This window comes from Streptopelia decaocto (assembly GCF_964273445.1).
Source record: "Streptopelia decaocto genome assembly, chromosome: 3".
Lineage (NCBI taxonomy): Eukaryota > Metazoa > Chordata > Aves > Columbiformes > Columbidae > Streptopelia > Streptopelia decaocto.
This window is the reverse complement of record NC_138656.1, coordinates 72,648,600-72,673,911: the sequence shown is the minus strand read 5'-3', so window position 1 is coordinate 72,673,911 and position 25,312 is coordinate 72,648,600. Positions and strand designations below refer to the sequence as shown.

At 44.4% G+C, this 25,312-nt stretch overlaps 1 protein-coding gene across 1 annotated transcript in view; it reads right to left on the bottom strand.

Moving 5' to 3' along the window:
• Positions 1-24,378, bottom strand: part of CDK19 (cyclin dependent kinase 19) — a 135,217-nt gene extending 110,839 nt beyond the window's left edge. Inside the window, exons 1-2 of the mRNA XM_082048816.1 lie at positions 24,042-24,378; positions 1,251-1,326 (exon numbers count right to left, since the gene is read on the bottom strand). Of these exons, the coding sequence (XP_081904942.1) occupies positions 1,251-1,326; positions 24,042-24,169 (204 nt within the window). The 5' untranslated portion in view covers positions 24,170-24,378. The remainder of the gene's footprint in view (positions 1-1,250; positions 1,327-24,041) is intronic.
• Between the last annotated feature and the right edge of the window lie 934 nt (positions 24,379-25,312).

Below are 25,312 nucleotides of genomic sequence, written 5' to 3'. Positions count from 1 at the left end.
AGACAGAGACAAAGAAGGCATTCAGTAATTCTGCCTTCTCTGTATCTTCTGTCACCAGGGCACCCACCCCATTCATCAGTGGGCCTACATTGCCTCTGGTGTTAGTTTTATCTGCTATGTATTTGAAAAAGTTCTTTTTGCTGTCCTTGACCCCTTTCACCAGGTTTAATTCTAAGGAGGCCTTGGCTATCCTAGCTGCCTTCCTACATCCTCTAACAGCAGCCTTATATTCCTCCCAAGTGGCCAGCCCCTGCTTCCATGACCTGTAAACTCTCCTCTTCTGCTTGAGCATACCCAACAGACCCCTATTCAACCACGCAGGCCTCCTGGCTCCCTTCCTTGACTTCCTACGTGTGGGGATGCTCTGATCCTGAGCATGGAAGAAGCAATCTCTGAATGCAATCCAGCTATCTTGGGCCCTTTTACCTTCAAGCAGCCTTGCCCATGGGATTTCCCCCAGCAATTGCTTGAAAAGGCCAAAGTTAGCCCTGCTAAAGTCCAGGGTTGCAATTCTACTTGCTATTCTGTTCCTGCCACACAAGATGCTGAACTCCACCATCTCGTGGTCACTGCAGCCCAGGCAGCCCTCAACCTTTACTGCTTCGACCAGACCCTCCTTGTTAGTGAGGATGAGATCGAGCAGCGCTCCTCTCCTGGTCGGCTCCTCCACCATTTGCATGAGAAAGTTATCATCAATGCACTGGAGGAACCTCCTGGACTGTGGCTGGCTGGCTGAATGGTCCTTCCAGCAAACATCAGGGAAATTAAAATCCCTCACAACAACCAGGACCTGAGACTGTGAGGCCACTCTCAGCTGCCCATAGAAGGCCTCATCAACTTCCTCAGCCTGATCCGGTGGCCTGTAACAGACGCCCACAACAGTGTCAGCCCTGCCAGCCTGCCCCTTGATCCTGACCCATCCTTCAAGTCATTTTAAAAACATCCCTTTTTAAAACAAATCTTCATTAAAGGGTTCACATGTATTTCCCTCTCAACACATGATAGCAGTTAAAATTACACCAGAAAAAGGCAGTACCATTGTCTAGCAAGAACACCTCTTTCCACTACAGAAAAAAAAATAATGTATGATTTAGAAAGCATTTTAAGGAAAGCTCATGTTTGAGTAACTTTCATGCTTGCATACTTCAAAGAAAACATATCGATAATCTTTATGTTACTTAATTCAGAGAAAATAAAATATCTGTTGAATAATTATGTCAGTAAAAATACTTTCATTTATGTAGACTTACTGCAATCTCTCTACAGGCCGACATGGATATCCCTGTACCTTCAATTTGCTTCAGTGCATACTCCTTTTCATCTTTTCTGTACACAAAGAAAAAAAATAGAGAGAAATGTTTTTAGCTCTGACTTAAATAACACCAATCAATACAAGTATAATATAACAATTTATTTTAATTTAGTCTGGATCAAGAAGCTGAAAAATCAATCTGGTTTTATGGATAAATTACACTTAGATATTAAAAGCAAATTTCCTTTTAACACGGACTTCAAAAATTCCGAACAAAAACTTCCATATAAAGAAACTTTGTTAACTGATATCCATTTCTCTCTGAAACCACACAGATAATTGCAAATATGTCTACAGACAATTTCGGAGGACACTTTTCCTGAAATCCCAGGATACTGTCTACTATCATGAAAAAGCCACACAGTCACATCCCATGCCTGGAAAACTCTCCTAGAAATCACAAGGTTCTTACTTGATTTTACGAGCCACTGTCAATCCACTTTTACTTCTGAAATATTACTATTTTAAATTAATTATTATATAAGCACTGGCTGCTGACAAAGCCCGACACAGCACATGAAACCACGTGCTCTGAAGCACAAAGCCGGAGAACGTGAACGTGTTCAGCCCAGACACCGTACTGTCCTCTTAAATAGTCACAGTTTGAAGAGACTTAGAGGGAAGACCAAGAGAACAAGAAAATGACATAGTACCTCGAAGCTCTTGCGATACAACATAACCAGCTTACTGCCAACAGTAAGGATTTGGCTGTCACAGATAGAAGCTGATAAGCACCGATACACACCTCCTACGGCATTTCTGGTAGACTTGAGTTTCCCCTTCGTCTGTTCCCAAGCCATTTTATTTCGCTGTGCTGAAAAATTAACTTGAATTAGTTTCAGCCTCTCTGGTTTTTAACTAGAGCCTCCTTGCTGTTCCCATCTCTAAAATTCATAGCATGAGAAGTGGCTGAGCAGAAGAATGTGATCGACCAGAAGCTCTAACTGCCTACATGTATTAGTAACTACAGTGTTTTTCCTCAGCAATTCTCAGTAGCAGTTAAACCCATAATGCATATCTATAGTTAATATTGTGCTTGGCTTACATTTTGCACTATGGTTTTTAAGCAAAACTATGACAAGAAAAATTCCAGATGTATTCTGACTGCACATGAAAACTCAACATGCTGCAAGTTCTGCAAAAAGTGAATCCCCCTCTGAAGCAGAGATCCCTCAGCAGCTATTCCAACTGGGAAACCTGAGTTCTGGTGCTGCACCTTAACTCTGAAATAGTTGTTGTTCCTCTCTCAATCTGCTTTATTTCAAGCAGGTTGTTTCAGTATGTTTGGGATTTGGTGAAATATTGATCTCTAAGGAAGCAAGCCCAAGCCTGTTTGGCTACAGCCTTGAAGGGCCTCTTTCTCCAGGTAGGTTTGGAGGAACAGAAGATACTTCTGCAGCTGAAACTAAAGGAATGGGTTACTTTGAGGGGACCTAAATGATTTTGGAACTACCAAAGAAAGAAATACATTATTACTCTGTGCAGCTTTTCTGTGGAGAAATGGGAAGGATAGCAATTTACAACATGCCTTGCAACTACCCCCAAAATATTCACCCATTCAGATATTTAGATGCAAATCTTAACAACCAACATACAAGACAAATTAATATAACATGATTGGACTCTCCTAAACCAAACTCTTATTCCTCTATGCTAATTAAAATGACATCGCCTCATATCACATTATTTTAAACACAACTTCTGATTATGTAATGAAGCAGGGGGAGCAGCAGGGAGGGAAAGAAACACTCAAAACTTTTCAAGGGCAAAAGAAAGCCTAAGAAGTTACCATTACTAAAATTAGGCCAAATACTGCAGGAACAGCTTGTAAAACCTGTTCACCAAGTACATTTTCAGGAGTAACTTCAGAAGTGGATATGTCTTCTTCCTAAACAGAAGGATTCACCAGGATCTACTGATGCGATAATTCAGGCTCCTTCTTTGCTCCCCACTAAGCAGCCCTTTATTTTCACAAATTAGTAATTTACAAGAACTTGGCTCAAGAGGCAGACACAGAACCATGAAATATGTAAATTTACAGGTAATAAGCTCATACCTTATCTCACAAATTGTTTTTGACTTCATTAATTAGTTCAAATTTTAAAGAGTAAATAATAAATGTCCATCCCCTCTCATACACGGTTCTGCTACCTATGCAAAATATTTATGTAGATGCGATGTATTAACTCCATAACTCAAATTGCTTACTGAGACTGTGAAGACAAAGTTATATTGTCCACAGAACCAAAACCAACTCCGGGCATTTAAAACTGGTCATGGCTTTTAAACTACAGTCACATTTGAACTATGCATTACAGAAAAATCCCACGCACACATGTCAGCTTGAATCTCAAAACAACGTAGTCACTACAGCACTGCAGCAGACACCCTTCTTTTGGCGCACATCCTTCCCTGGGCACACACCCCACTGACAGAGCTGCCCTTGAACTGGCTGCACAAACACTGGCGCTGCATTCAGCCACTCAGACCTTCCCAGGCTGAAGGTCCCCAGGGAGATCAGGCTGGCGCTGGGCACACAGCATCGCTTCACAGCACCAAACAGCCAGCCACTCTACACAGGAATTTAAGATACAAACAAGAAATTATGAAAGATTAAAAATAAATAAACAAACAAACAACCCAGCAACTTAAGATATTATAGTATATGGGAAAAAAAGGAAATCTTACGGAGCTGCAAACAACATACTTCTAGGACGTTGGGTTTTATGAACATTGAGCAAACACAGGAAAAATTAAATACCAAAAATAAATAGGTATTGAGGATACAGAACTCCAAAGATACCACATTCTAGATCCCACAAAATGTTTTTTTTACCAACAGCTTCAGAATCATAAACATAGCATCCTTTAAATAAGTATCATTGACTTGGTTTGGCAGAAATGCAAATCCATAGGAATACTTTTCCAAAGTTAACTGTTCTTATTAAGCAAATATAATAGCACTTTCCAAAAGATCTCCAGCAACTGGTATTTTAACTAGTAATATTTCCCATTTAACAGTAATCCCAAGATAATTTGAGAGAGAAAGAAATATATTTAAAACTTCAATACCAAGTCAGCCAACGCAATCTGATGAAATACACTACTCTGCTTACTCAATAAAATGGTATTAAATGGCCAAAGGAAAAAAAAAATGGGTACTTTATTAGCTTTTTCCCAGTTTGTAAGAATTCAATAAATAATGTCAAATGGTGTGTGTGATAGGCAAGTATACTGTTCAACCCCCTAAAGACCGATGATCTTATAAAACACTTGAGACAAAGGGAAGTATTTCTACCCCCTGCTGAATATACAGAAAAACTCTAGCGAACTCTGAACTCATTTCAAGAACTTGTGCAGATTTATACAGCAGAAAAGTTTTCATAAATCCTTTCCTGACAGACACCATATCAGTACATTTTTCACTATAGAGTATAGCAAGTGCAATTCAATTTAAAAACTAAATCTGAACAACAATGAACTACACAGCTCTGGTATGAGGCACAAGGCACTTGTGCTAGGGATGGCCAAGCAGACACGAGGTCTTTGTAATAATTTTCATCTGGTCCATTGAAATACTGGCCTGGGAGCAGGACAACTAACCTGAGAGTCCTGCTGTGTGGGGGTTTGTCTGAGGGCAGGGAGCAAGTGATGTAGACCAAGGTTTAGTCAAGCAGGTTCTATTCAACAGCCAGTCCAGGCTAATGGTGGCAATGTGCTTACTGAATCCAAGCAAAAAAAAAGAGCAAAGCAGAACTGAAAGGGAACTCTATTCCTTAAAAGGCTGCCACTTAACAATTTTTATTAAAACTTTTCAAAAATCATGGCAGAAGAATTTGCCTGATAAAACAAGTACCACATCGCACCACCACCAGGCTTCTATCTCCATGCTTCAAGTTCCCTTATCCAAAACTAGGGGTAAAGATTAAAATCAACATTGTTCCTAGTTCCAGAAGCATTACAACTCATACTGCTCTGAGAGGAATTCACCTTCTACCAAAAGGAAACTGCTGATATGAGATACTCCCATCCTGAAAACTTCCTGACCCTTTATCTCAGATTGCCATGGGCAGCATCCAAATGCAAGGGTCCTTATGCCTACCAGCAATAATTGAGAGCATCCCTCTGTTATAAAAATCCATAGCAGCGTAAGGCTGTAACTTAGTCTTTGAGATTAAACTTTTCTCCCTCACCAATAAATATCCCATTCTGCAATCCTTTACCTTAATGTTGGCATTTTAATTTGCACAGTGCAAAGAAAAATCCTGTGCTCTTGCCCCAGAAAATTTTAATCAGCTGGCTTACGTCCAACTGTGGTATTCAATGCAAAAAAAATGAAAATATGATTACTACTTTTTCTGGGCAACACTTTCAGCTTCCATTTTTCACATGCTTTGAAAAGAACAAAGTACGAATTACTGAATTCAGAGAAAGGTACAGTTCAGAAGACTTAGAATAATTAAAACATTTCAAAGGAGTTAAACTGTTTCAACTATGGCAATTATACTTCAGAGTGCTCCCATCATACAAGAAACTACTTTACAAACAAGCCAATGGAAAACCAGAAACAACTTGCCCAAAACCGTAAAAAAATAGGAGGATTTTAAAATAGTGTATGGTTCAAACTATTGGTTTAGCCCTATTATTCAACTTTGAAAACTTTTTAATTATGGTCCCTCTTGAATTCACAGATAATTTAACTTACATGTCAACTTCAGAATTAATTATCCACATCAAGGCTTGAAAAACTGCAATCCCAGTGAAGATACAACTGTAACTACCACATCAGTTAATATAAACATTATATACTAAAAATTTATTTCTTAAATTAAGTGCACATGATCATAAAATAAATAATAATTGAAGTGCACATTTTCTTAAACAAATGAAGTGCACCACAAAAACATTCAAAGATTGAGATAGAAAAAGCTAACAGAAAACAACAATTCACCCTTGTAAGCAACACTAATGGACTTTAAACATTTTGACTTTGTAGGACAAAGCCTGAGAACACTACAGGAGTTCAGTGCCCTTGAAAAACAGTACTGCCCGGAACATGACATTCATACATATATCTTGTTACACTCTAATGACTTTGTTTAATTGCTGCCATACAGCATAAAGTTAATTACTCTGTGGGAGATCAACAACAGAGTTACAAACTTCCGTCTCCAGTCCCCCATCCCCCTTCCCGCCCCAAAATAAGGCAAAACCATGACACGGAAGTTAACCTGGAAGTTAACAAAAAAACCCTCTGTAGTATCTGGAACACGGCAGCAAAGCCACTAAATCCATCACATTCAGCACTGATTACCTTATGCAAGCTGCTCATCAGCTCTATACATAGCACATGGCCATAGCCCTTTACAAAGGTAATAGTACCAACCAATAGTACCAGTATCTATGATTGAATGGAAAAAGGGACCTAATCCTTCCCAAAATGCGATGAGTTCTTATGCTTTACTGTTTTTATGCACATAGAAATAGCCACTAATGCAAAAGAATTACAAGATCAAAAAAATCCACACATGGTGTCACCAGGGTACATGTTCTTCAACAGACTAGGAAAGTAATTTTCTTTGATCATTATCCTCAAACCATACCAAGCCTTATTCAGTCAGCAGCTCAGCCAGCTCCTTTTCATCCACACAGCAACCAGCCACAAATGACAGAGACTGGGAATCTACAGGTTGATCTTAATTTACTTCTAGAGAATTATAGACATGCTGAATTCCAATGTATATATATATATATATTAGCTCATTCTGAGGGCTACGTAAGAAACTCAAGATGTGAAACAGTCAGGATAGTGAGCGGAAATTGAAAAGAAATTTGACCACATTTAAAAGGTTTGTCTTTCTTCACTTTGAAGGGCAGCTGTCTGCTGCTCTGCTAAAAAACCTCACGGCAGCTACAGGTTGTTCCTACAGCCCAGTCCCAGACAAGTTAAACAAGACATGGATACCCCAGTTGTATTTGGCTGGTTTTGGCCATGAAAATAATGAATGAAACCAACAGACTTTTACCTCATTGCACTACGGTGAAAAGTTTAACATTTTAGTAATGTCTGTGGAGTGCGTTGCTGGCCTGCCTGCTGACACATTCCTCAGAGCTTCGCTGGGAACCTTCTCAATGTTGCAAACAGAAGAGCAGACGTGTAAAGCACAGGGAAGGACTTCTCACACAGAGCAGACAAGTATGTCACATCTGCTCAAACCTGGGCCTGGACTCTCCTCTTGGTGGCAGGGTGGGAGGCCAACCTCTCCAGCAGGCAATGACTATACAATCTTTAAAAGCTGAGCTGGCATCTTGTCTGGAACAACACCTAAAAGTGAACTCGGGGAGTGGGAGCAAGGCAACAAACCTACACCAAACAGGACAGTCTTTACTATGCCCTATAAAAAGAGCTAGAGGGAAAAGAGAATCTCCAAGGCTGATTCAGGTACAGGTAGGGAAAACACTTTTCAGAATGGAAACTACGCTACACTTCATACTGTGTTTCTGAATCTTTTGTCTCACAAAGTCCTTGTAGCCTCAATTTTCAAAAAGGGGCCTGAATCATAGCATAAAATCACAGAATCATTTTGGTTGAAAGAGACTCTCAAGATCATCGAGTCCAACCGTTAACCCAACACTGGCACTAAATCATGTCCCTGAGAACCTCATCTGCACACCACTTAAACACCTCCAGGGACGGTGGAGTCACCCTGGGCAGCCTGTTCCAATGCCCGACAACCCTTTGCCTGAAGAAATTGTTCTCAAGATTCAACCTAAACCTCCCCTGGCGCAACTCGAAGCCATTTCCTCTTGTCCTATTGCTCGCTACTCCTGTTTTCCCTCCTTCCCACTGCTGCCCAGTATGAGCTCACACACAACCCCAGCTCTCCAGTTAACAAACTCAGCTGAAGTGCATTCAACTGCAGCCAGGAGGTAAGAATAAGAAAACACAACAGGCACTTGGAGGATGGAGATGTGATAGGAAAATGCCCAAAGAGAAAATATTGTATATTCCCTCACCAGTTTGTTGGAATTTCCCACACAGAGAAATATACATCTTGCCACATCTGTTCCATTGTCATGGAAAAACCAAAGACATTGAGTGCTTTGCTTGCCACTGAATCCATCAGGATAAATTTTGATGTGTTTCTACGAAAACTGTTACGGAAAACATCTTCTCCGACCTGTTGTTAAGGTCAGGGGCTCATCCTCAGCCTCACCTGAGCCCCACTGCTGGTACCAAGAGACACAGAGGGCTCATTCCCTGTTGAAGTCCCCAGTATCAGCTTTGCTGCTAAAGCTTCCTATCAGAAGTACCTCTAACTTTTATTTCCTGATTCTACTTAATCCATTTCTCAGCAAACTGGCGTAGAAAAAGGAAAAGTCTGATTCTATGAAAACAGTGGCTCTATGGGAACATAAACTGACATGTTAATATCACTGTAATGGTATAGTCCATTAAAATAATTTTCTCTATGTAAATAAACCCCATGGTAGCATCATGACACCTGTGACAGTGTTATGCATATGATAGAATGACGTAGATTTTGCAGAGAGTTTTATATTTTAAAAAAGTCTTCACAGCGTATACACTCATTCAAAGCAATTGATAGAGGCCTGGAAAGAAAGCAAAACTAGAAAGTTCCCCAAGGAGACACTGACATGAATCCTGCTACAGCTAAAAGGAACAACAGGGGATTAGAAAGGAAAGTGCCTTTGAGTTGAGCAAGCATGGATGTAATACATGTAGTAAGGACTAGAAAAGGATGCTCTTAGAGAGTTTACAGATTTTTTTTCTTTTAATTTCACAGCTACTGGCTTTCTGGCTCATATCTTCTGGTGTTAGGGTCACAAACAATTAAAAAAAAAAAAAAAGGCAGATAAGACAATCAAGGAGAAAGACACCTGAGGAATTCAGCTTTCTCTGTACTCAGAACAAGCTCCCTCCATCTGCAACAGTCACGGCCCCAGACAAACAAACGCTGCCTCCCATCTCCTGCACATCCTGACCCTGCACTTCACATGTACCTTCTCATCTCCAGTAATTTTTGTTCCATCATAGAATCACAGAATGGTTTGGGTTCGAAGGGACCTTCAAAGCTCATCTAGTCCAACCCCCTGCCATGAGTTTAGAAACAAAGAGACAATTTTCCAAGTTCTGGATTATTAGAGTGTATTAGATCTATGGAAAGGAGAAAAAGGGGGAAAACCAAACCAAATAAAAATCTGTTTCATGGTGGTGTGAAGGAACAGGAGGAAACAAGGTTCTCATTCAAGTCACATCTACACAGCTGTGGAAAACCTTCCAGGAAATTCTATAAGTTAGAGGTGTGATCTCTACTCTCCAACCTTTTCTCCTCAGGTGCCAATATCCCTACAGCCCAACTGGATGTCCCCAGCTCCAGACCAGCAGTGACACCACGGCACAGGTGACATCACCCAGGCTCCCAAGGCCTCTCTGTGTGTTGCCATAATGACCCCACACACTCCCCAAGGCCATCTGGCCCCTGAGAGCCCACCTCTCTGGCCAGATTTCCTGGTGCTCTCCAGTCTCTGTCACTGCAACAAGTCGCAGACAAAGCCAACATCATCCTCATCCATCCTCCTCTTTGTCTGTCCTCATCATTCCTCCTCCCATTTGATCACCACAGCTGAGACACGTGACGGACCAGGACTCGTCCTGGGGGAGGTTTCAGAGCTTCCCTGCCACAGTTTAGCACCAATTATGGGCTCCATTGCATGTGATGGGAGATTCATCACCAGGCTGGAAGCATTTTGGACACCAGGAGAAATTCTGTCAGACTGCTCTTCATGAGGAGCCAGAATCTCCATGGTGTCAATCCTCCTCCTGTCTCCCCCGCTTGCAGAAAAAGCAGTTTGTGGGGTGCACAGGGCAAATGACCCATGCAGGTCAGAGGAAAATGTGATGAGCCAATTAGCCCCTAGAGACTCCTCCTGATGAAAAAAAAACAGGACAGAAAAACTGTAGGTTTTGAAAAAGTTACATCTTTCCTTCCTGGCCCTCTTCACCCCAAGAAATCAACCCCTCACCCCTCTGTGCTCCCCCCAACAGAGATGATCCCTCCTCAACCTCCCCAAGTACATGGCAGAGGGCAGCTGTCACAAGGAGCCAGTGGCGGCGGGGGGGGAGGGGGGCGCTGAGGGATGGTGTCCTCACATCCCCCACTGATGTCCCCGACATCCCCCACTTGACCACCTCCCTCAACAAGCTCCCCCACCTCTTGAAGCGCAGGGCAGAGGGCAGCTGCACGGAGGAGCTAGTGACAGCAGAGATGCTCCTGGATGGGGACAACACCTTCCCTGATGGCCCCGACAGCCTGGCTATCAGCACCCTTGTCACTGAAGTCCCTGACTTCTGGGAGAATGGGCCAGAGGATGACCGCCCTGAGGACTGCCTGGCAGCAGCCATACTGGGGGACACTGATGCCTTCTGGGGAGTGGCAGTCTCCCCCTCGCCAGCTTCTCAGGGGATGCAGGGGCTGAGGCGACAGACCTGCACCCCTGGCTGCAGATGAGTCCCCTGGAGACCCCTGAGCAGAGCTCTCCAGAGAGTTGCAAGGAACCTTCAGAGGACAGTCCCCTGGCCAGTCCCTGCAGCAACCCCCTAAAGGACCCTCTGGAGAGGCCTCTGCTCAGCCTCTTGTGGGTCCCCATGCTGAGTCCCCTGGCCAGCCCCCTGTCTGCCCCCCAGCCTCACCTGCCCTCCATGGCCCAACTGATGGACGAGCTGCAGTACAGGCAGCCCCGGGTGCTGCTCACCTGCCTGCCCCTGCCACCAGGCACCATCTCCTGCTGGGTGCTGCCAGGACTAGGAGCACAGGGGCCATCAACACCAAGCGCCCCACACCAGCCAGAGCCCCCAAGGGCCATGACACCTCTCTGCTTTACAACATCCCACCAAAATGGAGAAGATGATGATGGGGCACCAATGGCTAAACCAACATGGGAGACCTCTCTGCCCACCACAACAGCGCCAGCCCCAGGCCTGCCGAGTGCCAATTCTGTCACCTTCACCTGGCAACCCTGCCGTCCCCAACCCTGAAGAGGAGGCCACAGCCCTGCCCAACACTTCGCAGCTACCCAGCGGAACCAACAGCAACACCCTAGCCTGGTACCAAGAGCCCTGGGTCTGTCACCTCTACCCCATCCTGCTGCTGACAGACCCACAACAGGTATCACCACCACCTGCTGGAACCAGCATCCCCAGGAGCACTGTCCCAACTGGGCGCTGAGGACGCATCCACTGGGGGACACACTTACTGAACACTGGGGGATCCAAACCACAGCAGCTGAGCTGGCTGTGCCTGCACCCATGGGGCCAAACCCACCACAGGGACTGTGGCAGCAGCTGCCCAGGCTCCACTGCTGCTGCATCTCCCATCCCACAGACTCCCCACCATCCCTCGGGCCCTGGGGCTTCATGGCTGTGCCAACCATGCTGAGGAGCAGGAGGACTCGGAGCCTATCACACCCCAGCAGAGGCCCCAGCAGCAGCACCTAAAGAAGTTGGCCAAGGAAGAGCAGAAGCAGGTGGCCCTGTTTATATCACTGGGTAGCTGCAGGTTTCTGTGCAGAGGGAGATGGACATGGAAACAGCGACCAGTACAGTCACCCGTAACCCACTGCTCCAGCACCATTCTCATGGCACCCACACCCAGAGGAGATGTGGAGGCAAAGACCTGCACCCATCCCCCCTCTCCAGCCCCAGCCCCCTCCCAGATGCTGCTTTCTTGCTTCATTCATTAAACCGGTTGGGTGTTGGCTTTGCAGTGCCTCTGCCTTCAGTCATTTGTGCGGTGGGAGGGGGTGAAGGCAGCCCCTGCCCATCCCAAGGGCGGCTGAGCTGGGCTGGCAATGGATATGGAGAGAGGATGGGAACAAAGGGCATTGCTCCAGGGGATGGTCCACAGTGACTGACATCAGTACTGGAATAACAGAGGCCTCCATCACTGCCAGCACCGGCATCACCATCCCTGCCCCAGCACCAGCGTCACAGGCCCCAAGCTGCTGTCACAGAACATTCGCACCCATCCCATGCTGACTGAGAGAAGAGGCCAGAGTGCAAAGTAGAGAATTACAAGCCAAACAATTTTTCACATGCAGGCTGTGCCCCAGCCCAACTGAGACATCCCAAATGGGGCTTTAAGGAGGTGCTGATGACCTTCAGTTGTTCAGGCACAAGACTTCGCTAATCACCACCACTCATACTACCCATCACTGAGCACAGTCCAACTTGGCAAGGCAGCTCTAGTTTTGCAGCCTGTTCCAATGCCCGACAACCCTTTCTGGGAAGAACGGTTTCCTAACACCCAACCTAAACATCCCCTGGCGCAACTTGAAGCCATTTCCTCTCATCCTCTCACTTGTTCCTTGGGAGCAGAGCCTGACCCCGCCCTGGCTCCAACCTCCTTTCAGGCAGTCGCAGAGAGTGAGGTCTCCCCTCAGCTTCCTTTTATCCAGGTGCCTTTGCCTGGCCAGTGCTGCCACAAATGTCCCTCGGCAAGTCAGCGTGGCAGACAAAAGCACTTCCAAGGGAAGATAAATTTTCACTGGAAGCATCTAAAAAGCAAAGGAAAAATATTTTGGTGTTGTATCCAATTTTTGCTTGTCTCCCATAATGGTGGTTCACCAACTCAGCATATTCCAGAAACAATTTTGTGGTGTTTGCCTGCACTGTCAAGGCAGCTGCTGTAGCACACACAATGTGTTCCAGTGACATGAGGCAGTGACAGAGAGCAGTGCCACCGTGGCTGCCAGCAGAACAATGTGATTTCAGGGCTTTTTTCATTTATTCAGCTCCTTTAACACACTTTGCAACCAGCCCTGGGATTCCACAGAGTCCCACAAAAGATACTAAACACCTATAAAAAGAAACTCCAATCTTCACCTACCATAGATGATTGTGTTCTTTATGTACAAGACAACAGATGGTTAAAAAGACAAAACAGTAACTCTGAGCACAGATAAGATTTTCTGTTATATATTAAAAAAAAATCCTTTACCCAGCTATAATTTCATTAGACTGGGGCTGGGGAGGAAGAGTCTCTTAATAGCAACACAAGGAGATTGGAACTACCCCAACACCATTACACGTAACTTAACCATATTCTCTTTTCTTCCCAGTAGCTTCTAATTCAGAACATTAACAGAAAATCTTTGTAACATAGATAGACCATGGGAAATCTTACCTCAATCTTATTAAAATTTGGCCTTTACACCCTAATAACGAAAGTTTGTATTTGTAAGGAAAGAGAGCACAACTTCAGTCACTGCCACCCCCATTCCAAATCTATTGAATATCCAGAGATCTCAACCAGCTATTGAGCTGTTGCCATTGCTAAAATTAGACTGACTCCAAAATATCTTGAGTGACTGAGAACTGTGAATTTCATACAAGTAGGTTTATAACAGATTGGCATAAGCAGACTTGACAGCCTGTTTATAAAGGTAAAAACTGAAGTGTTCGCATTAAACCTTGAAAGCTGTAAAATTCTTCTGCTGCTTCAGGTAATTTCTTCCAGCATTTGCTACATTAAAGCAGGGGATGTATCTGTACCTGATGTTATTTCTTTTTAGACAGGCTTGATTACAGATAAAGAACAGATTTAGGAAATACCCCCCTTCCAGAAAGGATACTGCATGTCAGGATTTGTGGCCCTAAAATAAGGAAAAGCAGCAGCAGCAAGGAAAAAACTACCTCTGAAATACAGAGGAAATAAGCTTTTATTTATCTGTGAATTTTTTACCAAGGCTACAGACACAAGGTCCTTTAGATTTTCTCAAAAGATAATCTGCCTTTTGTTCCATCAAATCACTCATAAGAAGAATGTTTGTGGCTAACTCTTCATGTCAAGAACATTTGCTACCTGGCTTTCAGTGATTTAATGAAGAATAGGTCCAGAAGCCGTAGTGTAAAAACATACTGTAACTATACAGTCCAGCTTTATGTGCATCACGTCTTTCTCCGTAGTGCTAAATCTGGCTAAATAGTCCAACTTTGATAGATGGAAAATTACTATTAAAACACCAAATATCAGGAAGCCTATTTCTTCTAGTGCATTATTGCTAATGGAGCATGTAGATTTTTCCCCTCACTTTAACATCAGACAATTAGGATTTCAAAAAGTTACAGATGTCTTTACTCCAACCACTAAGCAAGTCTTGCTACTTCCCAACAAGGAACAAGGTCTTTAGTCAGTGATCATCATATCTGTTCCCAGGGAACCCAAGTCACATTCTGCCTCCTTTGAACTTTAAAACTGCATGTCCCATAAGAAAAATAGGCTTCTCTCACGCTCTTTCTGTAGCTTAAGAGCATCATTTGGATAAAGTTTTACACTGATCTTTTTCCCCACCACTGAACTCATGCTAAAGGTAGAATAAATAGCATTCAACTTGTAACGGTCTTTTGGTTGTTCTGAATTGAAGGTCAAATTCAATTTGGTAATTTGTCTACCTCTGTTTCTCATTTGGAGCATGACAGAATTGGACAAAGGAACAACTGGTTATCCTGTACAATGACTGGTTTTAATCAAAAGGTATGAACATAAAGCCAACTTTGAAGTCTACAACGCCCTCAAGAACATGGCAACAACTCATACAGGAACTCTGTTTCAGGAACAGACACATTCAAAGACACAGGCTGAAATCCACTGGCAGCTGCACTGACAAAAATGAACCAAAGCAATGAATGTGGCATTTTTAAGCGAGCAAAGTGATAAATCTTAGCAGGAATCCGTGGTAACCCATGGAAGTATTGACACGGGTGAGAATTTTCTCTAAACATCTTTGAATTTGCAGAATTCACAAGCCATAAGAAGCACCTCTGTCAAAAGATTCTACTTAGGAGTCAAACAGTTAATCTCCTGCTGCTAGAATTTCATGATGGAGTGGCCTTTGCATCATCAGATCTCTTCAGGCACTCAGACCCCAGAACATACCAAATATGTGGGCAAGTCAAGGACAATCACAGTCAGAGCAGTCCCATCGTTACCTGTGTGAATGCTAAAGTGCTCTAGTAAAGGCAGGGAAAGAAAGGGGGGACAGAAGAGGCAGAAAACGTTCTGGACACATAAAAAGCATTGACTCTTACTGCAATTAATGCATGAGGAAAACAGATACATTGCTTCAAAACAGTGAAACATACCTCTGATGTCGTTTGCATTCCAGCAGATCTAGCTTCTGCTTCCAAGTCAATTCCCTATAACATTTATTTCCACTTGATTGAAAAAGAAATCAATAGCATCTTCTACTTAAGCCAGCAGGGAATGAATTAAAAAAAAAAAAAAAACCACACATGAGGCCCAGTTTGTGGGAACACATGTTTAAAGCCATACTTTCTGAGACTGTTCCCAGTTTGTATCTGTGCTCTTATTCAGACCAGAACCCTTCAGCAAGCGATCCGACACTCCCAGCAGGCACAGGAAACTGGAGCTGTTGCTCTGCCTGTTGGAAAGCCTGACCTCAGTGTGCTTTAATCTACAAGATGAATGACCCTTGAATATTTCAAAATCACAATCTTTGGAGAAAACAGATGACAACTGAGGGAAAAACAAGCAGTTATGCAGTAGCCTCATCTGAAAACACTTATTTAAAAACTGCTAATCCCAGGAAAGACTGAAGCAAACATGAATAATGCCCTTTAGAGATCCACTATTCCAGTAGTCTTGGCTCCTCCAATCTTTTTCACAACCCGAAAAGTTAGTTTTGCTTTTAAATAAAATTAAAAATAAATAAATAAAACTGACACAAAATTTGCAAGGGTCAGTTAACACTATCTCTACGACATTCCTCCCCTTTCAGACAGCCTTACTAGATACACTAATATTTCATACAGTCTCAAAATAAAATCCACTGCTAAATGAAAGACTTGTCGTCCCATGCAAAAGTCTAAGAAAATATTAACAAGAAACTCAGATACAGAAGTACAGAAGTATCAGTTGACTTAAAGACTCTCACAGGATTTTGTTAACAACTGATTTTGTTTTACAAGGTTTCTGTACTTCTTTTCTTCTTGAATCTGTTGAGATAGCTGAAGTTCACAAGACCTATAATAGTTTCTAATATCACAACTAGCATTTTTATCTGTCAATCATCTAACTTATAGCCAAGTGACCCATGTAAACCAAGTCCCCAGAGCCGGGAGATCTTTTATAAACCTAAATTATTTAGATATAGGCACTCATAAATCAAGCCAAAACAGGAAAGCTTTTGTATTTGCTATACAAGTAGAAACTATGGTTCATTTCCTAAAGTCACACACCAAGTTAGCCAATTTATTCCAAAAGCAGTTGTTCTGGACCAGTTTCAGTATTGCTTCAGGCAAAGACACTGTTATTGAAACAAATAAATCTTTTTAAAGTTCTAATACTTTGCTTCAGTAGAAAAGAATAAAACATTGCAGCCTGTGTCAGTTCTCAAATGCCAGCAAATAAGCTCAAAAACCAACATCTCTTCAGAAGCAGAATGTAAGAGCTGCCAGTCACTTCCACTAACAATCTCTTCCTCAGTCATACATGTGGACCATATCATCTCCTGAACCATACATTAAGCAGCAGTGAGCACATGCAAATAGAATCTTAATTCACAACGTAGAACTCGGCAGCTAAAAATAGAGGAGAAAGACTCGGGTCAGAATGCATCTATGCAAATCATGAGATTGATTAAGGCCACAGAGAAAGCAAACACACCATTTCAGTAGGTATTTTCAAAAGATATGGGAAAACTTAATGTTACTAAGAAATCTCTAGAGAAATTGTGTTAGAACATTCCACAGAAATTCTGGTTACTAGTGCAAATACATTTGTAGTGTCCTGAATTACAGCAATTTTTTAAGTCATGCATGATGTGAAAACACTCATCTTCAAAGCAAATTTGTGAAAGAAACTAAAACACTCCTCCCTACAATACAACAGATTAGATTGGATGAGCCAGAAATACACCGACATATTAGATTTCTATGTCAAGTAGTTCACAAGAAATATTTCACTTCTGACCTAGCCTCTATTTTACATTGCTTTGCACTCTCTTATCAAGTGGTGGGCTGAAAAGAATCTCTTCCACCCCCTCAAGCTCTTCCTTCCTTTTCCTGCAGCACTATTGGAAAACTCTTAACCCACTCACTCTGTCACAGGAAACTTCTTATCCTCTTCATCTCTTCAAAATAAACCACCACTAAATCTTGAGAGGTTTTCCTTCACAGCTTATTATGGGCTAATTTATGCACGAGTCTTCTTCTGCAAGCTTGGCAAAAATCTTTTGTCTGTTTCTCTCTCAAACACAACTTCTTCTGCGTCTCATCACCCACACTCTCCTCCTTTCTTCCTCAAGCTCCTACCACCACCACACCTCTATGATTCCCACAGTATGCCTGCTATTTGCTTTCTGAAAGGCTGTGGGCTCTGTGTTTCTGCACTTGGTTTCAGGGAGAGTTATGGAAGGAAGGACAAAATCACCATGGGAGAGACCATAAGCCTGTGGGAAGAACTAGAAGTTACTCGTCACCACTTGCACTGTTCCCTTGGGCAGGAAGCAAAGCCCCAGCGTAGCTGCACCAGCAGCTCTCAGGAAGGCAGAGTTATGAAATACTAACAATCTCTTCCCTGATTGTTTTGGGGTTTGTTTTTTTTTTATTAGAATGCATTGCAAGCAACTAGTTAGACGGGTCTGGTTTAGTCCTACTGCTCCTTCTCACACATATTAAGAGGACTCAGCGCTAACAAGTATTTTCAAGATCTGCAGGTAAATCTAGTATTTAGGTTTACTTAGCTATTGAGAGATTATAGCGAGGCACAAACACCTTCAGCCTTTCTGCCTTCCTCAAGATAAGTTTCATCACACAAAAGAAAATAATGAAAGTGAGGAGCAAAACATAACTTTTCAGATACCATCACTGGTAGAGATTTTGCTGTAGAGAAAGGTAATTCTTCAGGATCAAATAAAGTGCTTTCTGACTTGGGTCGATATTTCTGTGACTTGGCCTCTCACAGGATTACATTAATAAACAGTAACTACAGCTGAAAACTCAAATCACACTCAAGACAATGTCAAATAGAGGAAATAATGAGATGTAAATATGTCAATTATTAGAGACGCTCAAATATCTACAAGTACATATTTGCATTGGTATATAACAGTCCAGTTTCACATTCAGGAGAGTATAATTCTTGCCACAGTGAGTTGCCTGTCTCACAACAGTGAGTGTAACTGCAGCACACATGCACCCATTCCCCTGTGATTTTACCGCCAACATTATTCATTTGTAGCATTTAGTCAACGTGAGTGTAAGTTTCGTTTCCTGACACACTCGTACTACATGACCTCAGTAATTTAAGTTCTGCAGAATAACGGTATGGGGAGAACAGCACATAAATTATTGCTACATAAATACCAATTTAAGAGAATAAGCAGATTACCTTTGCCTCTCCTATACTTAAAGGTCTTCTGCCACCAGAGTGATCTTAGTCTTAACTGTGACCAGCTGCAACCTCTGAACAACGTAACAATATTAGCAGAAACTCCAACCGTGGCAAGTCAAGTCAGAAGAAAGCCTGTCTTTCCAATACAGCCATGCCTCACAGCACACTATTTTTTCTGTCTTAATCAATATTTTTCTGCTTCAATCAAATAAGATTTGTGAAATAAAAAACCTAAAACAAACAAACCTGGCGAGGACCACAGCCAGCATTCCTAAATTAGATTATACACTTGCCTTGGCTTTGTTCTTCTCCTTCCTTTCTCTTCCATCAGACACATGGTGTGAATTTTGGGGTTGTCCTATGCAGGGACAGGAGTTGGACTCAATGATCCTCGAGAGTCCCTTCCAACTCAGGACATTCTATGATTTTATCATTCCCATGCCTTAACTTTCACTTGACTCATGTGGACTTGGATGCTATAAAGCACTTCAGATCTGCATTAAGAACCTTACTTAATGGTTCTGCAAACCTGTATCAGTCCAAGGAGGAAAACAGGCTCTCCTCTTTACTTGCAAGCTTACAGTATTCCAAAAAGGGAAGGCGAGGAGGGGGAGAGAAGATTTCATTTGTCTCCCCCTTCCTATGCTTGTATTTTACAGTGATATTTTTGGACTTGCACTACTGTTGTCCAAATTCTAAATGGGAATTTCATATTTGGCAGCTCAGGTGAAGCCTGTTTTATACCAATTCTCTTGTTTGAAAGTTACAGATACATTAACATCAAAGCAATCTGACAAGTTACAAATAGTGGCTTTCTTAAAAAAAAAATAAAATAAAACTCAAGTATATTACCATATTAGCATATAAACCTACACACTTCACTCGGCCAATACGTCGTACAGTAAAAGGCAGTGCCAAACCTTTTATTCTTGCCAAAGCACAACATGTCAGGAGAGTCTGCCAGGGCAGCACCAGCTACTGAGCAGGCGATGGGCCTGGCAGCTGCCATGGGAACAACTCCTGGCCCTTCTGCTGCCACCATCTCAGAAGCTGATCACTCTGTATTTCTGTCATTCCCTCCATAATAACATTAAAAAGCACATAGCTACTTTTTTTTAATGGTGTTTTGAAACATGCAGATTAAAAATATTACCTACCTACTTACTTGGAAATAAAAATAAATGTTTGTAATTTCATTTTAATAACCTCTGTTGCCCAAACCCAGGTAGTGAGTGAAAGAAAAATATCATAGCCACAGCATGAGATAAAGCAGCCACCTCAATTTTTTGTTTAAAGGCAAGCAGAAGCAGCAATAACTAGAAAGGTTTTATTCACATGAAGATTTCAGCTTTTGCAAGTGTTACATCTGCTGTCACAGCTACAGAACAGAGTGGCCTATTTTCTACTTGACTTGTGCATCCCATTATTCCTTGCGCATGCCTGGCTAACCAAGAGCTGTATCTTGTCTGCTTGCTGACTCCTCCAAACATCCTCCTGCAGGTGAGGTGACACCCTGGTGAAGGATCAGAAATACTATGTGGTGGCCTGGACTGATACAACTGATCTTTCCTGAAGAGTAAAGGGAAATAATTCAGGCATATACAAGAAACAAACAGAATTTCCAACCCTCACTTCATCACAAAAATTGCCTGCCATCTGATAGGGAGATTGATGAAGTGAAACACCTAAGTGCCACATTGTGGCTTAAACTGTGATCAAAGAAGCAGCAAGGAACATAACAAGGAGATATAAGGCATGAAACTAAATCACACTTGCCTAACCATGACTGGAAAAATTGCATTCTTTCTTTTACTGGGCAGATGTGAACATATGTCCAAAAAAGTGTTAGCAAAAATCAACATGATGTTTTGAGGCAGTACTCACACAAAAATCACAAGAGATTTTCCAGCTACATAAAGAGCTAAATACTCAACACTGACAACTGAACTGTAATCATGAGGCTTATATCACTATTTCCCTCTTCAAAGCCACTGTACACTGAAAGAAACCATTACACAGCTTGCATAAAGACCCCTATTTTCTAGCCCTTCTGGACAACAAAGATACTCATGAAATTGTTGTACACCCAGGTGCTTAATTTAGCTAAATGCATAATGCAGGCAGTACCACTAGACCTCACCAGAACACCCAAATACTACTAAAGCTGCAGGTGCTCAACATCTTTAAAAATCTGCTCATGCAGTGTATGCAAATGTCACACTGACATTGTCCAAACCTGACTGCCTATTAAAAAAAAAAAAAAACAACAACTCTTTTACCTTCCACAGAAATCAATCGGTTCACTAGAAACATGTTCAAATGATATTCTGCTCTAGGCTGAAAAAGCAAAACTAAGCTGTTACTTTGTTGAGAAACTGCTTTTATGCCCAATCCATTCATGGAGATCTAAGCAATACAACCACTTTTTTTACAAGCATTTTATCGAAGAGCTTGCCAAGCTCCGTATAAACACATTTTACTATTTCATAAAGTTTATATGCCAAGTTTTTGAAACATGAAGTGACAGGCTCTCAGTGGAATTTCTCCAGAGCTACAAGCTTCTTATTGCCCTCAGCCTCCCAAGACTGTAAATAGACCATAAGCAGCAAGTAGCCAGAATCTTTTCCTTTTATACAGGAATGTCTTGCAAATTTGAAATATTGAAACAGTCTCTATGATCAGCCAAAGAAGAATTCCCTTACACAAGGCTCATATCCCCCAGTGATCAGCAAACTGTAAATATACATCATTGCTCAGTGTCTGTGGCCAGCACCAGAAAAAGTTTCTCTCCATCAAGGACCCCTTAAATTTAAGAACTCATGCGAAGTATGTTCCAAGCTGCAGAGATATTATATCTAGATGCTTTCATAATTAAATCATCTTATTTTAATTATTTAGGTTGTTTTCTAACTTGTCCACATCTTATTTTCACCCAAGGTCCTAAAGTTACACAAAAGCAACTGAGAGTGAACTCACCAATACCATAAAAAGGAAAAACAAAAAAAGGAGAATAACCCAGTTATAATAACCCAGAATAACCCATAACTTCATGAAGTAAAACCCCTGAGTATAGAGCACAGTTGCATTTGTGCCATATTACATTGCATTTCAGTCTGCCTACTGAAACTCTGCACTTCCTTTAACCAGTTAGTTTGCTTATGGTTCAGGGTCTCCCTTTGATTATTCCCAGCTCCGACACATTAGCTATCTTTTTATCATGTTTACTTTTGCATTACTACCCATTTGCCTTTATAATACTATTATTATTGTAGGGATTTTGAAGACATGCCCTTTATGGTGCTTTGTAGCATCAACGTAAATCCTGCAATGGCTTTCCATTGCCAATGATGGAAACAACGCACTTCAGTTAGAAACAGACATGAAATACCTTTTTTTTTTTTTCCATAAAAAGATAAAAATCAAAGCTCTGCCTCTTTTATGCTGTTCTTACAAGCAGTAATTTTAGGATTCCTATATCAAACAGCAAAATACATTTAACCAGCACTTTGGGTGTTTTTACTACCACTTCCTCTCATATATCTCATTATATATAAAAATATATTAAAACTAAAAACCAAACTACTAAACCCACAAGTATTAGAAGAGCTCAGTGGCAGCTATAATACCTAGAAAGGCCTTAACATTTCCTTTTTAAGTTAGCTATGCTCTAGTATTCTCAAGGTTGCAGAGCAAGGTAGTCAGAATCGTAGCTCATTTCCCCAGCATTTAATCCTCCACCTGAACTAGTACGCTTTCAGTTATTAATCACTTTGATACTACATCCTTTGAACTCAAGAGTTTAAATTATCAAGACACACATGAATGCAATTTGCTTATACACAAAAATCCCTTGACTTCTCTATTAATCTAAAGCAGCAGCATTCCATTAACCACTTCCAGAACTTTATTTTCTAAATTGCCATTTTCCCATATTCAGTTTTTTTCAAAGTTTCAGTTGCCTATTACTCTTTGGCTGTCTCTTAGAAAGGTGTCCTCTCCAATTGGCAAGTTTATTTTAATTGACCTTTACAGTATGCTTAGAACACTTCGATAAATGCAGTCTGTCTGTGTGCTCGCCACACACCTCAGCGAAAAAGTGCTTAACGGCTCTTCTGAAAGAAAAGGGTTGTATTCGGAACGTGCACCTGTGTGAGAGTCTTACTCAGGCCTCAGGACTGCTCCTCTCCAACAACTGCAGCCCAGCAAAGCAAGCCCAAATCGCAATCTGAGCTCCTCATCACTCTCTTAACCACAGTACAGTAAAAAGGGCATTCAAGGTACACCCATCCCATGATGGCAGCTGTCTTTTTCCCAGGGAAGAGAAGGAAGCCTTGCTTAGCCAACATACATGTGCTTAATGTCTAAATAACCTCTCTGGACCTAGCCAGCAGGCAGGTATTTGGGGACAGGGGCAGGTATCATGCTCTGGCATAGCAAGCCGTGGCAAAGGGGACACACCTCCCACACACCTGTGCGCAGGTACCGACAGCAGCTACCGGCTCTGCCTGCAAGGAGCCTCCCCGACACACCGCCAAGCCGAGCGTGCCCGGCTCCGGGCTCAGCAGGGCACCGGGGGCTGGGGTCAGAACAGGGACCAACACGCTCCCCGGGGCTGCCCGAGTGCACCGGCCTGAACGGGAGAAGCCGGGGTTGGGGGGCGGCCGGTAGCCAGGTGCTCCCCTCATCGAACTTGCTCGTTTTCCAGTCCCCTCCAAGTTCTCGGGGCAGAATGTCAAAGCACGAAGGCAGTCACACAAAAGATGACAGCGATGACCCGAAACCCGGTACGAAAACCGAAGGCGATCCCCACGGCACAGCCCGCTGACACAGCACCCCTCTCCCGCCGCGCCGGCGGGGGAAGCGGGGGGGCGCAGAGCGGGACGCGGCACCGCGGCCTCGGCCACCGCGGGCGGAGCGCTGCCGCGTCCCACGGCCGCCAGCACGGAGGGCACACGCCGGGGACCGCGACAGGAGGGCGGCGGGCGCAGCCGCGAGGCGGGCGGGCGGGATGGTCTGGCCCGTCACCCGACGCCAGGGCTCGGCGGGCAGCCGGGCACCGGCCCGCGGTCCCACACGCACCACGCCGCAGGGCCGCGAGCCGCCCCCGCCGCGGGGCCGGGACACCGGGGCCCGCTCCCGGCGGGGCGGGGGCTGCCTGGGCGGGCGCCGCGCTCCGGCCCACCCCCCCCCGCGCTGCCACAAACTTTGCAGGGAGGGGAGGGCTCGGGCGGTGGGGGGAAGGGGGCCCCGCCGGCCGTTGGCGGCGCGGCCCGTCGGCGCGGCGCGGCCCTTACCCGTCCTTGCGGCGGGCCTTGTAGACGTGCCCGTAGGTGCCTCTGCCCACTTTGCAGCCCTCATACTCGAACAGGTCCTCCACCCGCTCGCGCTCGGCCGCCAGCTTCGACTTGAACTCGTAGTCCATGTCTCGCCCATGGGCGGGAAGGAACGGGCAGGGGACGCGGCGGCCGGATCAGCACCCCCGGCTGGCGGAGCCCCCTCCCAGCGCCGCCATTTCCGGGGCTCGGCGGCGGGCGAGCGGGGGGTGGGGGGCGGTTTGTTTTTGTTTTGGTTTGGGGCTTTTCGGCGGGGGGAGGGGGTGCGCTCCGCCGCCACCCGCTTCAACTGGGTTCCTCGCGGTGCGGCGCGGGGGATGCCGGGAGTCGTAGTGCGGCTGCGGGCGCCGACTCCGGCGCCGCAGGCGGGACGCGGCGGCGGCAGAACCACAACTCCCGGCATGCCCCGGGCCGCCCGGGCTTTGCGGAGTCGGCGCACTTGGCTCCACAGGGACACCGAGCGTTTCAGCGGCCGCTGGGAACTTGCTGACTCTTCACATTGCGCGGCAGAGGCGGGAACGGCGAGCGCAGCGCGGCCCGGCTTGGCGCCTCTCGCTGCACAAACCCACGCCCCGCCGCCGCCGCCGCGCCTCACAGTGTACACCGGGCTGCACAGCACTGAATAGTGCGGCAACTTGTTTATCTCACGAGCTGCCACTCAAGGCCTGGCCCCGCCTCTCTGTTGGATGCCGCCCTCTGATTGGCCTGTCTGGCCCCGCCCCCGTAGTTGCTCGTTTGAGAGGGCAGGTGGGGCTTCGCCGTCGCCCCGCCCGAGGTTGGCAGAGGCGCGGGCCCGGCGCGGCCGGGCTCAGTGGCTGTTAGAAGCAGTGGTCGGAGTGCGACTGTTTTGCGGCGTTTTGGAGGAGCCGCTGCTCGCCTCAAGGGCGGGGACGCGGCCGCGGGGCTGGCGGTTGCCGTCGCTCGGCCGGGTGACAAGCGGCCGCGTCCCGTGCCGGCGGCGCTTGGGGCCGCGCCCGCCGAAAACTTAACAGCGGAGCAGCGGCCTCGGCCCCGTCCGGCTCCCGGGTGTGCTGGTCCGACGGGGCCTGGTCACCCTTGTGTCGCTGCAGTTCCGTGTTGGAAACGGGAATTCTTGGGAAGTGGCTGCATGCGGCCAGGCGCTGCTAAATAAACTCGGGTTTTCGTTCTAAGGACCCCAGCCACAGATTACAACGTTCGCATTCAAATGCTAACCCAGATTTATTGCTGAGGCTTTCTGATTCGATAAAGCA